General features: G+C 47.1%; 1 protein-coding gene across 1 annotated transcript in view; it reads left to right on the forward strand.

Annotated features, from left to right (window-relative positions):
* LOC148142288 (myelin-associated glycoprotein-like) overlaps nucleotides 1-21,051 on the forward strand; it is a 281,958-nt gene that overhangs the window by 23,430 nt on the left and 237,477 nt on the right. The window contains 1 exon segment of the mRNA XM_087976614.1: nucleotides 5,766-6,047. Coding sequence (XP_087832740.1) covers nucleotides 5,766-6,047 — 282 coding nt within the window.

A 21,051-nucleotide genomic window follows, 5' to 3' on the forward strand; every position in this document is an offset into this window, starting at 1 on the left:
TAGTAAATTTGCAGATGACACCAAAATTGGAGGTGTAGTGGACAGCGAAGACGGTTATCTTAAATTACAACAGAACTTTGACCAGATGGGCCAATGGGCTGAGAAGTGGCAGATGGAGTTTAATTCAGAAAATGCGAGGTGTGGCATTTTGGGAAAGCAAATCCTAACAGGACTTATAGACTTAATGGTAAGGTCCTAGGGAGTGTTGCTGAACAAAGAGACCTTGGAATGCAGGTTCATAGCTCCTTGAAAGTGGAGTCGCAGGTAGATAGGATAGCGAAGAAGGCGTTTGGTATGCTTTCCTTTATTGGTCAGAGTATTGAGTACAGGAGTTGGGAGGTCATGTTGCGGCTGTACAGGACATTGGTTGGGCTACTGTTGGAATATTGCATGCAATTCTGGTCTCCTTCCTATCAGAAGGATGTTGTGAAACTTGAAAGGGTTCAGAAAAGATTTACAAAGCTGTTGCCAGGGTTGGAGGATTTGAGCTACAGGGAGAGGCTGTACAGGCTGGGACTGTTTTCCCTGGAGCGTCGGAGGCTGAGGGGTGACCTCACAGAGAATTACAAAATTATGAGGGTAAATAGAGTAAATAGACAAAGTCTTTTCCCTGGGGTCAGGGAGTCCAGAACTAGAGGGCATAGGTTTAGAGTGAGAGGGGAAAGATATAAAAGAGACCTACTGGGCAACTTTTTCACACAGAGGGTGGTACGTGTATGGAATGAGCTGCCAGAGGATGTGGTGGAGGCTGATACAATTGCAACATTTAAGAGGCATTTGGATGGGTATATGAATAGGAAGGGTTTGGTGGGATATGGGCCGGGTGCTGGCAGGTGGGACTAGATTGGGTTGGGATATCAGGTTGACATGGACGGGTTGGACCGAAGGGTCTGTTTCCATGCTGTACATCTCTATGACTCTCGGACTCTAAATAAAAAATATCTAAGAGGAAATTTAAAGAGAAAATTCGGAAAGCAAAGAGGGGGCATGGAAGGAACGTCCCAAGTTATTTCACGAGTACAATAAGAGTAAAAGAATGGATAGGGTAACGGAAGGGCCCATTTAGGTATTTTGTATGTGGAGCCGAAGGATGTGGGTTAGGTTCTAAATGAATACTTGGTTTTGGTGTTCACTCATGAGAGCAATAGTTTAGATATCATCATCAGGGAGATGGAGTGTAATATACATTACAAAATTAGCTCAGACAGACAGGGGACTCTGAGTGACCTAGCAGGATTAAAACTAGACAAATCGCAGGACCAGATGCAGTGTATCCCAGGCTGCTGAGTGAGGCAAGGGAGGGAACTATCAGGGGCACTGGCAAATATTTTCAATTCCTCTGTGGCCACTGGAGAGGTACCAGTGGATTGGAGAGCAGTCAATGCGGTACTAACATTCATGCATGAATGGTGATTCATTTGCCATATTCTACTCCAACTTCAACAAGGCTTTAGATAAGGTCCAACTTGGGAAGCTGTTTGTGAAGGAGAAAGTCCATGGGATCCAAAGAGCATTGCCAAATTGGATTTGGAGTTAGCTGAGTGGCAGGAAGCAGAGGGTCATGGTTTGAGGGGTGTTTCTGTGACTGGAAGCCTGTACCCAGTGGGGTCTCACAGGGATCATGACTGGAGCCCTTGCTGATTAAAGCAGATATAAATAATTCAGAATTTAGGAGGATTGATCTGTCAGTTTGAGGTTCATCCAAAACTCAGTGAGCTGATAAATACTGAAGCATTCCCTCAGTATTGACCCTTGGATAGTGCAACACTCCCACAGTACTGACCCCCAATACAATAGCACCCCCTCAGTACTGACACTCTGACAGTGCAGCACTCCCTCAGTACTGACCCTCTGTCAGTGCAGCACTCCCTCAGTACTGACCCTCTGACACAGCAGCACTCTCTCAGTACTGACTCTCTGACAGTGCAGCACTCCCTCAGTCCTGACCCTCTGACAGTGCAGCAATCCCTCAGTACTGACCCTCTGACACAGCAGCACTCTCTCAGTACTGACTCTCTGACAGTGCAGCACTCCCTCAGTACTGACCCTCTGACACAGCAGCACTCTCTCAGTACTGACCCTCTGACAGTGCAGCAATCCCTCAGTACTGACCCTCTGACAGTGCAGCACTCCCTCAATACTGACCCTCTGACACAGCAGCACTCTCTCAGTACTGACCCTCTGACAGTGCAGCAATCCCTCAGTACTGACCCTCTGACAGTGAAGCACTCCCTCAGTGCTGACCCTCTGACAGTGCAGCACTCCCTCAGTACTGACCCTCTGACAGTTCAGCACTCCCTCAGTACTGATCCTCTGACAGTGCAGCACTCCCTCAGTGCTGACCCTCTGACAGTGCAGCACTCCCTCAGTACTGACCCTCTGATAGTGCAGCACTCCCTCAGTGCTGACCCTCTGACAGTGCAGCACTCCCTCAGTACTGACCCTCTGATAGTGCAGCACTCCCTCAGTGCTGACCCTCTGACAGTGCAGCACTCCCTCAGTACTGACCCTCTGATAGTGCAGCACTCCCTCAGTGCTGACCGTCTGACAGTGCAGCACTCCCTCAGCACTGACCCTCTGACAGATTGGCTGTTGCAGGTTCCAGGATTTAAATGTTTTAGTAGGGTCAGAGGTGGGGGTAAAAGAGGGGGACGTGTGGCATTGCTTGTCAAAGATAGTATTACAGTGGTGGAAAGGACGATGGATGAGGACTTGCCATCTGAGGTAGTTTGGGCTGAGGTTAGGAATAGGAAAGGTGAGGTCACCCTGTTAGGAGTCTTTTACAGGCCTCCTAATAGTCCTAGAATCATTGAAGAAAGGATAGGGAAGGTGATTCAGGAGATGAGTGACAGTAATAGGGTGGTTGTTATGGGGGACTTTAACTTTCCTGATATTGATTGGGAAAGCTATAGCTCAAGTTCGTTAGATGGGTCAGTGTTTGTTCAATGTGTGCAGGAGAGTTTCCTGACACAATATGTAGACAGGCCAACAAGAGGTGAGGCCATACTGGATTTGGTTCTGGGTAACGAACCAGGCCAGGTGTTAGAATTAGAGGTAGGTGAGCACTTTGGGGATAGTGACCATAATTCGGTGATTTTTACTCTCGTGATGGAGAGGGATAAGTGTGTACTACAGGGCAAGAGTTATAGCTGGGGTCAGGGAAATTATGATGCGGTGAGGCATGACTTAGGATGTGTGGCTTGGAAAAGTAGACTCCAAGGCAAGAGTGTAAATGATATGTGGAGCTTGTTCAAGGAGCAACTATTGAGTGTCCTTGATAATTATGTACCTGTCAGGCAGGGAGGAAAGGGTCGTGCGAGGGAGTCGTGGTTTAATAAGGAATTGGAATCCCTTGTTAAATGGAAGAGGGCGGCCTATCTCAAGATGAGACGTGAAGGTTCTATTGGGGCGATTGAGAGTTATAGGGTAGCCAGGAAGGACCTGAAGAGAGAGCTAAGAGCAGCAAGGAGGGGACATGAAAGGTCCTTAGTCGGTAGGATTAGGGAAAACCCTAAGGCTTTCTATAGGTATGTTAGGAATAAAAGAATGACTAGGGTAGGAATAGGTCCAGTCAAGGATAGTAGTGGGAAGTTGCGTGTGGAGGCGGAAGAGATTGGGGAGACACTGAATGAATACTTTTCTTCAGTATTTACTCAGGAACAGGGCATTGTCGTTGATGTGAATACTGAGTCACAAATAAGTAGAATGGATGGCTTTGAGGTATGTAGAGAAGAGGTGTTGGAAATCCTGGAAAAGGTGAAAATAGATAAGTCCCCTGGGCCTGATGGCATTTATCCTAGGATTCTCTGGGAAGCAAGGGAGGAGATTGCAGAGCCATTGGCCTTGATTTTTATGTCCTCTTTGTCTACAGGAGTAGTGCCAGAAGACTGGAGGATAGCAAATGTGGTTCCCTTGTTCAAAAAGGGGAGTAGGGATAACCCTAGTAACTATAGGCCGGTGAGTCTCACTTCTGTTGTGGGCAAAGTCTTAGAGAGAATTGTAAGGGATAGGATTTATGCACATCTGGATAGGAATAATGTGATCAAGGATAGTCAGCATGGTTTTGTGAAGGGCAGGTCGTGCCTCACAAACCTTATTGAATTCTTTGAAAAGGTGACGAAGGAGGTTGATGAGGGGAAAGCGGTAGATGTGGTATATATGGATTTTAGTAAGGCGTTTGATAAGGTTCCCCATGGTAGGCTACTGCAGAAAATACGGAGATATGGCATTGAGGGTGAGTTGGAGGTTTGGATTAGGAATTGGCTGGATGGAAGAAGACAGAGGGTAGTAGTTGATGGCAAAGTTTCTTCATGGAGTGCCGTCACTAGCGGTGTTCCGCAAGGATCTGTTTTGGGACCATTGCTGTTTGTCATTTTTATAAATGACCTGGAAGAGGGGTTAGAAGGTTGGGTGAGCAAGTTTGCGGATGATACGAAAGTCGGAGGAGTTGTTGACAGTGAGGAAGGATGTGGCAGGTTACAGCAGGATATAGAGAAGCTGCAGAGCTGGGCAGAAAGGTGGCAAATGGAATTCAATGTAGCTAAGTGTGAGGTGATTCACTTTGGTAAGAGTAACAAAAAGATGGGGTACTGGGCTAATGGTCGGATACTTGGTAGTGTGGATGAGCAGAGGGATCTTGGTGTCCATGTACACAGATCTCTGAAAGTTGCCACCCAGGTAAATAGTGCGGTGAGGAAGGCATATGGCGTACTGGCTTTTATTGGTAGAGGAATTGAGTTCCGGAGTCCTGAGGTCATGATGCAGTTGTATAAGACTCTGGTGCGGCCGCATCTGGAATATTGTGTGTAGTTTTGGTCGCCATACTATAGGAAGGATGTGGAGGCACTGGAACGGGTGCAGAGGAGGTTTACCAGGATGTTGCCTGGTATAGAAGGAAGATCGTATGAGGAAAGACTGAGACACTTGGGGCTGTTTTCATTAGAGAAAAGAAGGTTTAGGGGTGACTTGATTGAGGTGTACAAGATGATTAGGGGGTTAGATAGGGTTGACAGTGTGAACCTTTTCCCGCGTATGGAGTCGGGTATTACAAGGGGGCATAGCTTTAAATTAAGGGGGGGTAGATATAGGACTGAAGTTAGGGGTAGGTTCTTCACTCAGCGAGTCGTAAGTTCATGGAATGCCCTGCCAGTAGCAGTGGTGGACTCTCCCTCTTTATGGGCATTTAAGCGGGCATTGGATAGGTATATGGAGGATAGTGGGTTAGTATAGGTTAGATGGGCTTGGATCGGCGCAACATCGAGGGCCAAAGGGCTGTACTGCGCTGTATTCTTCTATGTTCTATGTTCTATGTTCTATGTTCTAACTCCCTCAGTGCTGACCCTCTGACAGTGCAGCACTCCCTCAGTGCTGACCGTCTGACAGTGCAGCACTCCCTCAGTGCTGACCCTCTGACAGTGCAGCAGTCCCTCAGTACTGACCCTCTAATAGTGCAGCACTCCCTCAGTGCTGACCCTCTGACAGTGCAGCACTCCCTCAGTGCTGACCCTCTGACAGTGCAGCACTCCCTCAGTACTGACCCTCTAATAGTGCAGCACTCCCTCAGTGCTGACCCTCTGACAGTGCAGCACTCCCTCAGTGCTGACCCTCTGACAGTGCAGCACTCCCTCAGTACTGAATTGAAGTGTCTGCTATGGTTACATGATGTGTGGAGGAGGAAACCGCGCTGCTATCTCACCTTTCACATTGTCGGGGTCTAGGATGTTTTTGACTATCATTGTAATGAACTGATCATTATTTGCTTTTAGACCCACCAAGGAATCTCTCAATTATTTCCCTGGATGGGATTAATGATTCATCCATCAATATAATTCAGGGGAATTCTGCAGTCATAATCTGCTCTGTGAAGAGCTTCCCAGTATCTAACCTGACATGGAGACATCTTAATGTCACAATGAACAGGACACATTCCAACAATGAGCTGTGGTTGGAGATTCCTCACATTATACCCAGGGAGACTGGAGACTATCAGTGTGTGGCAGAGAATGAACATGGAGCAGTGGAGAGCTCCATAACCATCACTGTGACATGTGAGTTTATACAGACTGCAACATCTCTCAGATGTACACACATACACACAGACAAACACATACACATTATCAGCTTTCAGACCGTGTTGAAGTAATGCAAATTCCTGAATGACTAGGCACCCAACTGAAGAAGCAGCATATCTATCCAAAACTGCAGATTTATCTGTTCTAGGTTATTTTTTGTTGGATCAGTTTGTCCTGTGTACAACAATTTTGTAACATTCATGGAACATGATATTGTGTTGGTTTGTATTATTGGAAAAGTGCAGCCAAGTCAGGCAGCATCCCAGGAGCAGGAAAGTCAGATTTTGGGCATAAGCCCTTCATCAGGAATGGAGGCCCAAAACGTTGATTCTCCTGCTCGTCAGATGCTGCCTATCTGGGCTCTGGTCTCACTTTCTCCTGGTTTGTATTGTCAAGTTTTCAACATGACACTGAGGTTAATCCAAGGATTCAGCGTTGGTTTGAGTTTGATTCAGTTACACAATTCAAGAGAGAAAGAGAGATAAAGGATGTGGCACAGAGGGAGAGATAACACGAGGTGGAGAGTGCAAGAGAGCGTGTTAGAGTTTAGAAGGATGAGGGGATATCGGTTTGAAACTTACAAAATGGCCAGGACAGAGTGGACATTGAAAAGATGTTGACAAGAGATACTAGGACTTGAGGGCAAAGCCTTAGAATAAAAGGAAAATCTTTTAGAACGGAGATAAGGAGAAACTTCTTCAGCCAGACAGTTCTGGAATTCATTGCCACAGAAGGCTGTGGAGGCCAGGTCATTATATATATTTAAGATGGAGATAAGTAGGTTGTTGAGTATCAAGGAAATCAAGAGTTATGGGGAGGAAGTGGGAGAAATGGGTGAAAAACTTCTCAGCCTTGCTCGAATGGTGGAGCAGGCTGAATGGCCAAATTCCAGCTGTGAGGTCTTACGGAGAGACCACGAGAGGGAAGGAGAAAGATGGTGAGAACGAGAAAAAGGGAGAGAGAGAGAGAGAAGGGGGGAGAGAGAAAAACAGAGGAGAGAAAAAGAGAGAAAAAGATCAATTCCAACAACACGCTGTGGTTGCAGATTCCTCACGTTACACCGAATGAAACTGAAGACAATTAGTGTGTTGCAGAAAATGAATATGGAATAGTGGAGGAGCCCATAGCCATCACTGTGGGATATGAGTGTACACAACATTCACCATCTCCACTGGAGGGCAACAGACAGAGATTGTGATCCATATTGGTACCAACAGTCTCGGGACATAAAGGGGTGAGGTGCTGCAAGCTGAACTTGGGGGACTAGGGCACAGACTGGGGAAAAAAACTTCACATTTTGCAATCTCTGGATTACTTCCACTGCCTTGTGCTAAGGAGTATAGAAATAGGTGGTTCGTCCAGATGAATGTGCGGCTGGAGAGATGATGCAGGAGGGAGAACCTTTGATTTTTGGGACATTGGGACACTTTTCGGGGGTGGTGAGATGTGTACCAGGACTGACAAGTTGCAACAGTAAAGGAATGGGACCAGCATCCATGTGGGGAGGTTTGCTGGTGCTGTTGGGTAAAGTTGAAACTAATTTGGCAGCGGGCTGAGATCCTGAGGGATGTTTCAGCAAAGGAAGGTGCACAGCCAGAACTAAAAGAGACAGCAAGTGAGTCAGGAAGGCACAAGAAGAACAGACCAGTTAAGACGCAGGGAGATTGGCAAGGTTGGATGTTACTACTTTAATGTAACGAGTCTGACAAAAAATGGGTGAAGGTACAGACTTAAAAATGAGATGTGTTACTATTGCTGTCAATAACATTGTTGAGAGAGGGACAGGATTGGCAACTTAATATTCCAGGACACAGGATCTTCAGGTAGAACAGGGAAAGAGGTAAAAGAGGAGCAGATGTCACAATACTGACCAGGGAATCAATTACAGCAGTAAGGAGGGATGACAGGTTCATCGGCTCCTCAAGTGAAGCCATTAGATAAAACCTAAAAACTGAAATGGAGTGAACACATTGTTGAGTGTTCACTAAAGGTCCCCAAACAGTCAGAGAGAAATAGTATGGAGGGAAATTTCAGAGAATGCAAAAGGAACAGGATAGTGACAGTGAGAGATTTCTTCTTTCCCAAAACTATCTGATGTAGTCCTAATGTGAAAGACTTAGAGTGAGCAGAATTCCTAGGATACGTCCAGCACAGCCTTTTAAAGCCTGCACAGTCAGTTCGTCATTAATGTGATGATTCCATTCTTGAGCAACCCCACATTATAGAAAAATCGCACTTTAGAAACAGCGCTTGAAGTGTTGGTGATATAATCACGGCACAGCCAACAGAAGTTTTAAAAGTTTGTTGACTGTGTTAGAATGAATTCACATTGATGAAATGTACGTTATAACAGAACGGTCTGTATGCAGAAGAGCCTGCAAGGCGGGGGGCTTTATTATAGGAAGTGAAGCAGTACAGGTGGTTGGAATATCTGCAAGAGAGCACTTTGTGGACAGTGATTCTAACTCTGTTAGATTCAAGACAAGGATGGGTCTGAAATCAAAGTTCTAAACCTGGGGAAGGCTGATTTTAATAAGATCTGATATTATTTGGGCCAGATTATACTCAGAGACATGCTTTTCAGCAAGTCTGTGCCAGAAACATGGGACACATTCTCAAAGGAAATAGAGAGAGTTACAGGTGCACAATTTCCAATAAAGATAAAGGGTGGGATCCACAAATCCAGTGAACCCTGAATGATGAGGGATATACAGGACTGGATAAAGATAACAGCCAATGGGATCCAAGGAAAGTTGGTAAATTGGATCCAGAATTAAGCAAGTGGCAGTGGGTGATAGTCAAGGGGTGTTTTTGTGGCTGGAGGTCAGTGGATTCTACAGGGATCACTGCTGGAGCCCTTGCTGGTCAAAGTACATATAAAAGATTGAGACATGAATGTAGTCTGGCTGATCAGTCAGTTTGAGGATGATACAAAACTGATGATTAGTGAGGAACAGCCTTAGATTACAGGATGATACAGACAGGCTGATCAGTGGCAAATGGAATTCAATCCAGATAAATGTGAGGTGATGCAGCTTGGGTAGGGTAAATAAGACAAAGGAATATAGGGTGAATGGTAAGACCCTGGGGAACACTGATGATCACCGAGACCTTGATGTGCATGTCCACTGGTCTCTTAAATGTCGCAGGACAGGCAGCTGATGTGGTCAAGGAGGCATATGGGATACTGGTCTTTATTAGCTGAACAATTGAATACAGGAGCAGGTAGATTATACTTGGGACTGTATAAAATATTGATTAGAACAAAGAACAAGAAAAATTACAGCACAGGAACAGGCCCTTCAACCCTCCAAGCCTGTGCCGATTCCAATCCTCTATCTAAAACTGACGCCTATTTTCTAAGGTTATATTCCTCTGCTCCCTGCGCATTCATGTGTCTGTCGAGACATATCTTAAATAACGCTATCGTGACTGCCTCTACAACCTTCCTTGGCAACCCTTTCCAGGCATCCTCTGATAAAGAACATTCCACGCGTATCTCCCCTAAACATTTCTCCTCTCACCTTGAACTCATGACCCCTAGTAATTGAGTGCCCCACACTGGGAAAAAGCTCCTTGCTATCCGCCCTTTCTATACCATCATGATTTCGTAGACCTCAATCAGATCCACCCCTCTCAACCTCCATCCTTCTAATGAAAATAATCTTAATCTACTCAACCTCTCTTTATAGCTAACACCCTTCAACCAGACAACATCCTGGTGAACCTCCTCTGCACCCTCTCCAAAGCATCCACATCCTTTTGGTAATGTGGCAACCAGAACTGTACACAGTATTCGAAATGTGGCCAAACCAAAGTCCTACACAACTGTAACATAACCTGCCAACGCCTGTACTCAGTACCGCATCGGATGAAGGAAAGTATGCCGTGCATGTTCTTGACCACGCTACTGACATGCGTTGCCATCTTCAGGGAACAATGGATGTGAACACCCAGATTTCTCTACACTTCAATTTTCCCTCGGACGTTTCCATTTACATAAGAACTAGGAGCAGGAGTCGGCTATCCGGCCCTTTGAACCTGCTCTGCCATTCAATAAGATCATGGCTGATCTTCTTGTGGATTCAGATACACTTACCCGCGCTCACACCGTATCCAGAATCACAACAACGAGCACCCGAGCTATAAATCTTCTCACAGAAGCGCTTCTCAGGAGGCTCCCAAGCACTGAGGATGTCACCTAGACAGGGGACGAAACATCTGCAACACAAATTCCCAGCTCGGCGAACACAACCACAACATTGTTAAAAAAAATTCTACTTTAGCTTTAAAACTGTTTACTGAAGTAGAGTCAACTACTTCCCTGGGCAAGGAATTCCATCGATTAACAATCCTCTGGGTGAAGAAGTTCCTAAATCTGCTCCCTCTAATCTTGAGGCTATGATCTCTTCATCTGCCAGTGGAAACATCCTATCTATTTCTATCCTGTCTATTCCCTTCATAATTTGATATGTTTCTATAAGATCCCCCCTCATTCTCCTGAATTCCATTGAATATAATTGCAATCTACTGAGTTACTCCGCATAAGCCAAACCCCTCAACTCCGGAATCAACCTGGTGAACCTCCTCTGCACCCCCTCCAGGACATCTTTTCTCAAGTAACTTGTACAGCTATGGCATTACCTCTCTGCTTTTAAACCCAACCCCTTTAGGGGTTCCACTTACCTTCCTAATTACTTGTTGTACCTGCAGACCAACCCTCTGTGATTCATGCACAAGGACACCCAGGTCCCTCTGCAAAACAGCATGCTGCAACTTTTTTACCATTCAAGTAATAATCCTTTTTACTATTACCCCTACCAAAATGTATGACTTCACATTGTATTCCATCTGCCAGACCTTTGCCCACTTGCACAATGTATCCATGTTCCTCTGCAAAGTTTCACAGTCCTCTGCACACTTTGCTCTACCACGCATCTTAGTGTCATCGGTACGACACGTGATCGCCAACTCCAATAATTGCAATCCCAACACCAATCCCTCAGGCACACCACTAGGCACTGATTGCCAACCAGAATAGCACTCATTTATCTCCACTCTTTGCTTCCTGTCAGTCAACCAATCCTCTATCCACGCTAATACTCTACGCCAACACCATGCATCCTTCTCTTATGCAGCAGCCTCATGTGCAGCATATTGGCAAAGGCCTTTTGGAAATCCAGGTACACCACATCCACTGGGTCCCTATTTTGCACCTTGCTTGTAAAGTCTTCATAGAATTTCAAAAGATTTGTCAAGCATGACCTGCCCTTCATGAACTCACGCTACGTCTGCCCAATGGGACAATTTCTATTGAGGTGCCCTGCTATTTCTTCCTTGATAACAGACTAAGTATTTTTCCCACTACAGAGGTTAACCAGTCTATAATTCTTCACCTTTTGTTTACCTTCCTTTCTAAATAGTGACGTCACATTTGCAGTTTTCTAATCTGCTGGACTGCCCCAGGGTCCAGCGAATTTGGAAAATTATCACCGGTGCACTTGCTATTTCTCCCATTTCTTTTACCCTGGGATGCATTCCATCAGGGCCCTCATATTGTCCTTGAATATCAGAGCTACGCCACCTCCCTTACCTTACTGTACTTCCGAATAGTCGGGGTCCCCTGTATATTTAACTCCTGGTCATGACCATCCTGTAACCATGTCTCCATAGTGGCTACTAACGGCATGATTTGTGCCGTTAACTCATCAAGCTTTTTACAAATGCTACGAGCATTTATCCGAGCTTTCTCACTCTCATGATTCATAACATCTCTAATGTCTCCTGAGTTCTCCTTCCTTTTTGCTTCTTTGATAGTCTGCCTTGAACTTAAGCCCTCCTGCACACAATCTAACCTGCCGCTTACCTTGTTATTTACCATCGCCCTGTCGTTTTCCCTATCCCTTCCCCCCCGACTCGCTAGGACACTGGCTCCAGATTGGTTCAGGTGGAGACCGTCCCATCGGTACAGATCCTCCTGGTTCCAAAACTGACCTCTCGTTCCCACACCATTCCCTTAGCCACGTGTTTACTTCTCTAATTTTCTTACCCCTAAGCCAATTTGCACATGGTTCAGGAGGTATTTCGGAGATTAAAACCCTTGAGGACCTGTTCTTTAATTTTGTTCCTAGCGCTTGATAATCCCCAAACAGGTCCTCGATCCTAACCTTGCCTATGTTGTTAGTCCCAACGTGGACCACAAAAACTGGATCCTCTTCCTCCCATTTCAATATCCTTTCAAGCCGGTCAGAGATGCCCTGCACCCTGGCACCGGGCAGGCAACACACCATGCAGGACTCCCGATCTGGCTCACAAAGAATTCTATCTATCTCCCTATCTATAGAATCCCTGTAACTACCACTTGTCTTTTTCCTACCCCCTCTTGAATGGCCTTCTGCACCATGGTGCCATGGTGAGCTAGCTCATCCTCCCCTTTTCCTCACTCACACAGGGAGTAAGTATCTCGTACCTGTTGGATAAGGTCAAAAGCTGAGGGTCCTCCATGCCTGAACTCAGGATCCCCTCGCTGCCTCACTTGCAATCATACCCAGATGTCCCTAATCACGAACTGAATTTGACTTACTTAATCTACCAGGTATGACTGCCTCCAGAAACAAAGTGTCAAGGTAACTCTCTCCTTTCCGAATGTGCTCTTAAATTGGATTTTCCAAAATACATCATCTCGCATTTGCTCAGAATGATCTCCATCTGCCATTTCTCTGCCCAGCTCTCCAATCTATTTATATTCTGCTGTATTCTCTGACAGTCACCTTCACTATCTGCTACTCCAACAATTTTAGTGTCATCTGAAAACCTGCTAATCAGATTACCTATACCTTCCTCCAAATCATTTATGTATATCTCAAACAACAGCTGTCCCAGCATGGATCTCTGTGGAACACCACTGGTCACAGTTCTCCATTTTGAGGAACTACTACTCTCTGTTTCCTGTTACCCAGCCAGTTCTCTATCCATCTAGCTACTACACCCTGGACCCCATGCAACTTCACTTTTTCCATCAGCCTACCATGGGGAACCTTATCGACATCCTGTTGAAGTCTATGTGTATGACATCTACAGCACTTCCCTCATCAATCAACTTTGTCACTTCCTCAAAGAATTCTATCATGTTGGTAAAACATGACCATCCCCACCCAAAACCATGTTGCCTATAACTGATAAGCCCATTATCTTCCAAATATCAATAGATCCAATCCCTCAGTATCATCTCCAAGCAGCTTCCCAGCCACTGGCATCAGGCTCAACAGTCTATAATTACCTGGATTATCCTTGCTGCCCTTCTTAAACAATGAGAAAGCATTAGCAATTCTCCAGTCCTCCAGGACTTCACCTTGATCAAGGATGCTGCAAAGATACCTGTTAGTATCCCAACTATTTCCTCTTTCACTTCCCTCAGAAACCTGGGATAGATCCCATCTGGATCTGGGACTTGTCCACCTTAATGCGTTTTAGAATACCCAACACTTCCTCCCTCCTTATGCCGACCTGACCGAGAGTAATCAAACATCTATCCATAACCTCAACATTCATCATGTCCCTCTCCTCAGTGACAATCTCCTCTGCTACAAAGTGCTCATTAAGCATCTGACCCATTTTCTCTGACTCCACACATAACCTTCCTCCATTGTCCTAGAGTGAGCCAACGCTTTCTCTCGTTACCCTCTTGGATCTTATATATGAACAAAAGGCTTTGGGATTTTCCTTTACCTTGTTTGCTGAAGATATCTCATGACCCCCTTTAGCCTCTTAATTCCCTGTTTCAGATTGGTCCTACTTTCTTGATATTCTTCCAAAGTGTTGTCTGTTGTCAGTCACCTAGACCTTATGTATGCTTCCATTTTCCTCTTAACTAGTCTTACGACTTCACATGCCCTCCATGATTCCTTAATCTTATTATTTCTATTCTTCATTTTCGCAGGAACATGTCTCTCATGCATGCTAATCAACCTCTCTTTAAAAGCTTCCCACATATCGAATGTGAATTTACCTTCAAACAACAGATCCCAATCTACATTCCCCAGCTCCTGCTGAACTTTGGTACAGTTACCTCAATTTAGCACTCTTCCTTTAGGATCTCTCTCATCTTTGTCCATGAGTATTCTAAAACTTATGGAATTGTGATCCTACCTGTGGTGTCCTACTTTTTAACTTGGCTCCTAACTTCATATATTCTGCTTGGAAGACCTCATTCTGTTATTTTTAACTATATCATTGGTGCCTATAATTACCACGACAACTGGCTGTTCACCTTCCCCCCTTCCGGATGTTCTGCAGCCAATCTGAGACATCCCTGACCCGTGCACCTGCGAGGCAACATGCCATTTGGGAATCTCGTTTTTGACCACAGAGCCACCTATCTACTCCTGTAACAATTGAATCCCCGATGAGTATAACCGTTCCACTCTTTGTCCCACCCTTCTGTACAGCAGAACCATCCAGGGTGCCATGAACCTGGCTACTGCTGGCTTCCCCTGGTGAGCCATCTCCCCAACAATATCCAAAATGGAGTTTAATACAGATAAGTGTGAAGTCTGGCATTTTAGAAAGTCAAATCAAGGGAGGAGTTTCATGGTGAATGGTAAGGCCTTAAGGAGTGTGATGGAACAGGGGGACCTTGGAGTTCAGGTTCACAGTTCTCTGAAACTGGAATCACAGGTAGACAGGGCAGCGAAGAGGGTTTTTGGCACACTGGCCTCATCAACAGGGCATTGAGTATCGAAGTTAGGAAGTTATGTTGCAGTTGTCCAGGATGTTCGTGAGGCCACACTTTGTGTATTGTGTTCAGTCTTGGTCACCTTGTTACCGGAAGGATGTCATTAAAATGGAATGAGTGCAGAAGAAATTTGCAAGGATGTTGCCTGGACTCAGTGGTCTAAGGAGAGGTTGGACAAGCTTGGAGTTTCTCCTTCAGAGTGTAGGAGACTCAGGGGGATCTTTTGAAGTGTATAAGATCATGAGAGGCATGAATCGGTAGCATGTAGGGTTGCTGTATCGAGGACGAGAAGTTAGAGGGAAAGAATAAAAGGGAGCCTGAGAGCCACTTTTCTTTATACAGAGAGTCAGATGTATATGGACAGAGCTACCAGCGGAAGTGGTTGAGGTGGGTACATTAAAAACATTTAAAAGGCATTTGGACAAATACATGGATAGGAAAGGATATGGGCCCAGAGCAGGGAAATGGCGTTCGTGTGAGTTTGAGCCAAAAGGCCATGCTGTAGGATTTGATGAATCTATTCAGGTGCATCCCGGTAAGGTCAAGGCACACAAGGCTACTGGCCAACTGCTAATAAAAGGGTGAATGGTTAGACGGCTGTTTTTGATCAGTATAGACTGGTTAGGCTGAAGGGTGTTTTTATTACCCCTGTAGAGTTCTATGATGATGATGAGTACAGTTCTCGCTCATGCACAAACATATATAGGAACTCTGACCCCTAAAATCAGGAGCATATCTGCAAGCAATTTGCTGGCAGTGCTGCACAGCTGCGTGTGTGTCAATATTAGAACAGATTAGGTCCAGGCCCAAAAACAGAGCAGCGTCTCCTCAGTAATAACGCGCTGACAGTGCAGCACTTTCTCTGTGATAACCCACTGACAGTGCAGCACTTTCTCTGTGATAACCCGTCGACAGTGCAGCACTTTCTCTGTGATAGCCCACCGACAGTGCAGCACTTTCTCTGTGATAACTCACCGACAGTGCAGCACTTTCTCTCTGATAACCCACCGACAGTGCAGCACATTCCCTGTGATAACCCACCGACAGTGCAGCACTTTCCCTGTGATAACCCACCGACAGTGCAGCACTTTCTCTGTGATAACCCACCGACAGTGCAGCACTTTCCCTGTGATAACCCTCCGACAGTGAAGCACTTTCTCTCTGATAACCCACCGACAGTGCAGCACTTTCCCTGTGATAACCCACCGACAGTGCAGCACTTTCTCTGTGAAACCCGCCGACAGTGCAGCACTTTCTCTGTGATAGCCCACCGACAGTGCAGCACTTTCTCTGTGATAACCCACCGACAGTGCAGCACTTTCTCTGTGATAACCCTCCGACAGTGAAGCACTTTCTCTCTGAAAACCCACCGACAGTGCAGCACTTTCCCTGTGATAACCCACTGACAGTGCAGCACTTTCCCTGTGATAACCCACCGACAGTGCAGCACTTTCTCTGTGATAACCCGTCGACAGTGCAGCACTTTCTCTGTGATAGCCCACCGACAGTGCAGCACTTTCTCTGTGATAACCCACCGACAGTGCAGCACTTTCCCTGTGATAACCCACCGACAGTGCAGCACTTTCTCTGTGATAACCCACTGACAGTGCAGCACTTTCTCTGTGATAACCCACTGACAGTGCAGCACTTTCTCTGTGATAACCCGCCGACAGTGCAGCACTTTCCCTGTGATAACCCACTGAGAGTGCAGAACTTTCTCTGTGATAACCCGCCGACAGTGCAGCACTTTCCCTGTGATAACCCACCGACAATGCAGCACTTTCTCTGTGATAACCCACCGACAGTGCAGCACTTTCTCTGTGATAACCCACTGACAGTGCAGCACTTTCCCTGTGATAACCCACCGACAGTGTAGCACTTTCTCTGTGATAACCCACTGACAGTGCAGCACTTTCTCTGTGATAACCCACTGAGAGTGCAGCACTTTCTCTGTGATAACCCGCCGACAGTGCAGCACTTTCCCTGTGATAACCCACCGACAGTGCAGCACTTTCTCTGTGATAACCCACCGACAGTGCAGCACTTTCTCTGTGATAACCCACTGACAGTGCAGCACTTTCCCTGTGATAACCCACCGACAGTGCAGCACTTTCTCTGTGATAACCCACTGACAGTGCAGCACTTTCTCTGTGATAACCCACTGACAGTGCAGCACTTTCTCTGAGATAACTCACCGACAGTGCAGCACTTTCTCTGTGATAACTCACCGACAGTGCAGCACTTTCTCTGTGATAACCCGCCGACAGTGCAGCACTTTCCCTGTGATAACCCACTGAGAGTGCAGCACTTTCTCTGTGATAACCCGCCGACAGTGCAGCACTTTCTCTGTGATAACCCGCCGACAGTGCAGCACTTTCCCTGTGATAACCCACCGACAGTGCATCACTTTCTCTGTGATAACCCGCCGACAGTGCAGCACTTTCCCTGTGATAACTTGCCGACAGTGCAGCACATTCCTTGTGATAACCCACTGACAGTGCAGCACTTTCCCTGTGATAACCCACCGACAGTGCAGCACTTTCCCTGTGATAACCCGCCGACAGTGCAGCACTTTCTCTGTGATAACCCACCGACAGTGCAGCACTTTCCCTGTGATAACCCACCGACAGTGCAGCACTTTCTCTGTGATAACTCACCGACAGTGCAGCACTTTCCCTGTGATAACCCACCGACAGTGCAGCACTTTCTCTGTGATAACCCACTGACAGTGCAGCACTTTCTCTGTGATAACTCACCGACAGTGCAGCACTTTCCCTGTGATAACCCACCGACAGTGCAGCACTTTCTCTGTGATAACTCACCGACAGTGCTGCACTTTCCCTGTGATAACCCACCGACAGTGCAGCACTTTCCCCGTGATAACCCACCGACAGTGCAGCACTTTCTCTGTGATAACTCACCGACAGTGCAGCACTTTCTCTGTGATAACCCGCTGACAGTGCAGCACTTTCCCTGTGATAACCCACTGACAGTGCAGCACTTTCTCTGTGATAACCCACCGACAGTGCAGCACTTTCTCTGTGATAACTCACCGACAGTGCAGCACTTTCTCTGTGATAACCCGCTGACAGTGCAGCACTTTCCCTGTGATAACCCACCGACAGTGCAGCACTTTCCCTGTGATAACCCACCGACAGTGCAGCACTTTCTCTGTGATAACTCACCGACAGTGCAGCACTTTCCCTGTGATAACCCACCGACAGTGCAGCACTTTCTCTGTGATAACTCACTGACAGTGCAGCACTTTCTCTGTGATAACTCACCGACAGTGCAGCACTTTCCCAGTGATAACCCACCGACAGTGCAGCACTTTCTCTGTGATAACTCACCGACAGTGCAGCACTTTCCCTCTAATAACCCACTGACAGTGCAGCATTTTCTCTGTGATAACCCACTGACAGTGCAGGACTTTCCCTGTGATAACCCACCGACAGTGCAGCACTTTCCCCGTGATAACGCACCGACAGTGCAGCACTATCCCCGTGATAACCCACCGACAGTGCAGCACTTTCTCTGTGATAACCCACCGACAGTGCAGCACTTTCCCCGTGATAACCCGCCAACCGTGCAGCACTTTCCCCGTGATAACCCACCGACAGTGCAGCACTTTCTCTATGATAACCCACTGACAGTGCAGCACTTTCCCTGTGATAACCCACCGACAGTGCAGCACTTTCTGTGTGATAACCCACCGACAGTGCAGCACTTTCCCCGTGATAACTCGCCGACAGTGCAGCACTTTCCCTGTGATAACCGACCGACAGTGCAGCACTTTCCCCGTGATAACCCGCCGACAGTGCAGGACTTTCTCTGTGATATCTCGCAGACAGTGCAGCACTTTCCCCGTGATAACTCGCCGACAGTGCAGCACTTTCCCTGTGATAACCCACCGACAGTGCAGCCCTTTCCCTGTGATAACCCACCGACAGTGCAGCACTTTCTCTGAGATAATACACCGACAGTGCAGCACTTTCCCTGTGATAACCCGCCGACAGTGCAGCACTTTCCCTGTGATAACCCACCGACAGTGCAGCACTTTCTCTGTGATAATACACCGACAGTGCAGCACTTTCCCTGTGATAACCCACCGACAGTGCAGCACTTTCTCTGTGATAATACACCGACAGTGCAGCACTTTCCCTGTGATAACCCACCGACAGTGCATCGCTTTCGCGATGATAATCCGCCGACAGTGCAGCACATTCCCTGTTATAACCCACCGACAGTGCAGCACTTTCCCTGTGATAACTCGCCGACAGTGCAGCACTTTCCCTGTGATAAGTCGCCGACAGTGCAGCACTTTCCCTGTGATAACCCACCGACAGCGTAGCATTGTCCCCGTGATAACCCACCGACAGTGCAGCACTTTCCCTGTGATAACTCACCAACAGTGCAGCACTTTCTCTGTGATATCTCGCAGACATTGCAGCCCTTTTCCTGTGATAACCCACCTACAGTGCAGCACTTTCTCTGAGATAATACACCGACAGTGCAGCACTTTCTCTGTGAAAACACGCCGACAGTGCATCGCTTTCGCGATGATAATCCGCCGACAGTGCAGCAAATTCCCTGTTATAACCCACCGACAGTGCAGCACTTTCCCTGTGATAACCCGCCGACAGAGCAGCACTTTCCCTGTGCTAACCCACCGACAGTGAAGCACTTTCCCTGAGATCACCCTCCGACAGTGAAGCACTTTCTCTGTGAGAACCCTACGACAGTGCAGCACTTTCCCCGTGAAAACCCGCCGACAGTGCAGCACTTTCTCTGTGATAATTCGCCGACAGTGCAGGACTTTCTCTGTGATATCTCGCAGACATTGCAGCCCTTTCCCTGTGATAACCCGCCGACAGTGCAGCACTTTCTCTGTGAGAATACACCGACAGTGCAGCACTTTCCCTGTGATAACCCAACGACAGTGCAGCACTTTCCCTGAGATCACCCTCCGACAGTGAAGCACTTTCTCTGTGATAACCCTACGACAGTGCAGCACTTTCGCTGTGATAACTCACCGGCAGTGCAGCACTTTCTCTATGATTACCCTATGACAGTGCAGCACTTTCCCTGTGATAACCCGCCGACAGTGCAGCACTTTCCCTGTGATAACCCACCGACAGTGAAGCACTTTCTCTGTGATAACCCTTCGAATGTGCAGCACTTTCTCTGTGATAACCCATCGACAGTGAAGCACTTTCCCTGTGATAACCCTCCGACAGTGAAGCACTTTCCCTGTGATAACCCTCCGACAGTGAAGCACTTTCTCTTTGATAACCCTCCGACAGTGAAGAAACTTTCTCTGTGATAACCCTCCGACAGTGAAGCACTTTCCCTGTGATAACCCTCCGACAGTGAAGCACTTTCTCTGTGATAACACGCCGACAGTGCATCACTTTCTCTGTGATAACCCTCCGACAGTGAAGCACTTTCCCTGTGATAACCCTCCGACAGTGAAGCACTTCCTCTGTGATAACCCACCGACAGAGCAGCACTTTCTCTGTGTTAACTCGCCGGCTGTGCATCACTTTGTCTATGATAACACGCCGACAGTGTAGCACTTTCTCTGTGAAAACACGCCGACAGTGCAGCACTTTCCCTGTGATAGCCCACCAAAAGTGCAGCACTTTCTCTGTGATACCCCGCTGACAGTGCAGCACTTCATCTGTGTTAACCCGCCGACAGTGCAGCACTTTCCCTGTGATAACCCGCGACAGTGCAGCACTTTCTCTGTTATAACCCACCGACAGTGTAGCACTTTCCCTTTTAGAACCCACCAACAGTGCAGCACTTTCTTTGTGATATCTCGCCGACAGTGCAGCACTTTCTCTGTTATAACCCACCGACAGTGTAGCACTTTCCCTTTTAGAACCCACCAACAGTGCAGCACTTTCTTTGTGATATCTCGCCGACAGTGCAGCACATTCCCTGTTATAACCCACCGACAGTGCAGCACTTGCCCTGTGATAACCCGCCGACAGTGCAGCACTTTCCCTGTGATAACTCGCCGACAGTGCAGCACTTTCCCTGTGATAACTCGCCGACAGTGCAGCACTTTCCCTGTGATAACCCACCGACAGTGCAACATTGTCCCAGTGATAACCCACCGACAGTGCAGCACTTTCCCTGTGATAACTAACCAACAGTGCAGCACTTTCTCTGTGATATCTCGCAGAAATTGCAGCCCTTTCCCTGTGATAACCCACCTACAGTGCAGCACTTTCTCTGAGA

Source organism: Chiloscyllium plagiosum, unplaced genomic scaffold (assembly GCF_037043375.1).
Source record: "Chiloscyllium plagiosum isolate Xiang-an unplaced genomic scaffold, Cpla_swu_hap1 HiC_scaffold_29, whole genome shotgun sequence".
Classification (NCBI taxonomy): Eukaryota; Metazoa; Chordata; class Chondrichthyes; order Orectolobiformes; family Hemiscylliidae; genus Chiloscyllium; species Chiloscyllium plagiosum.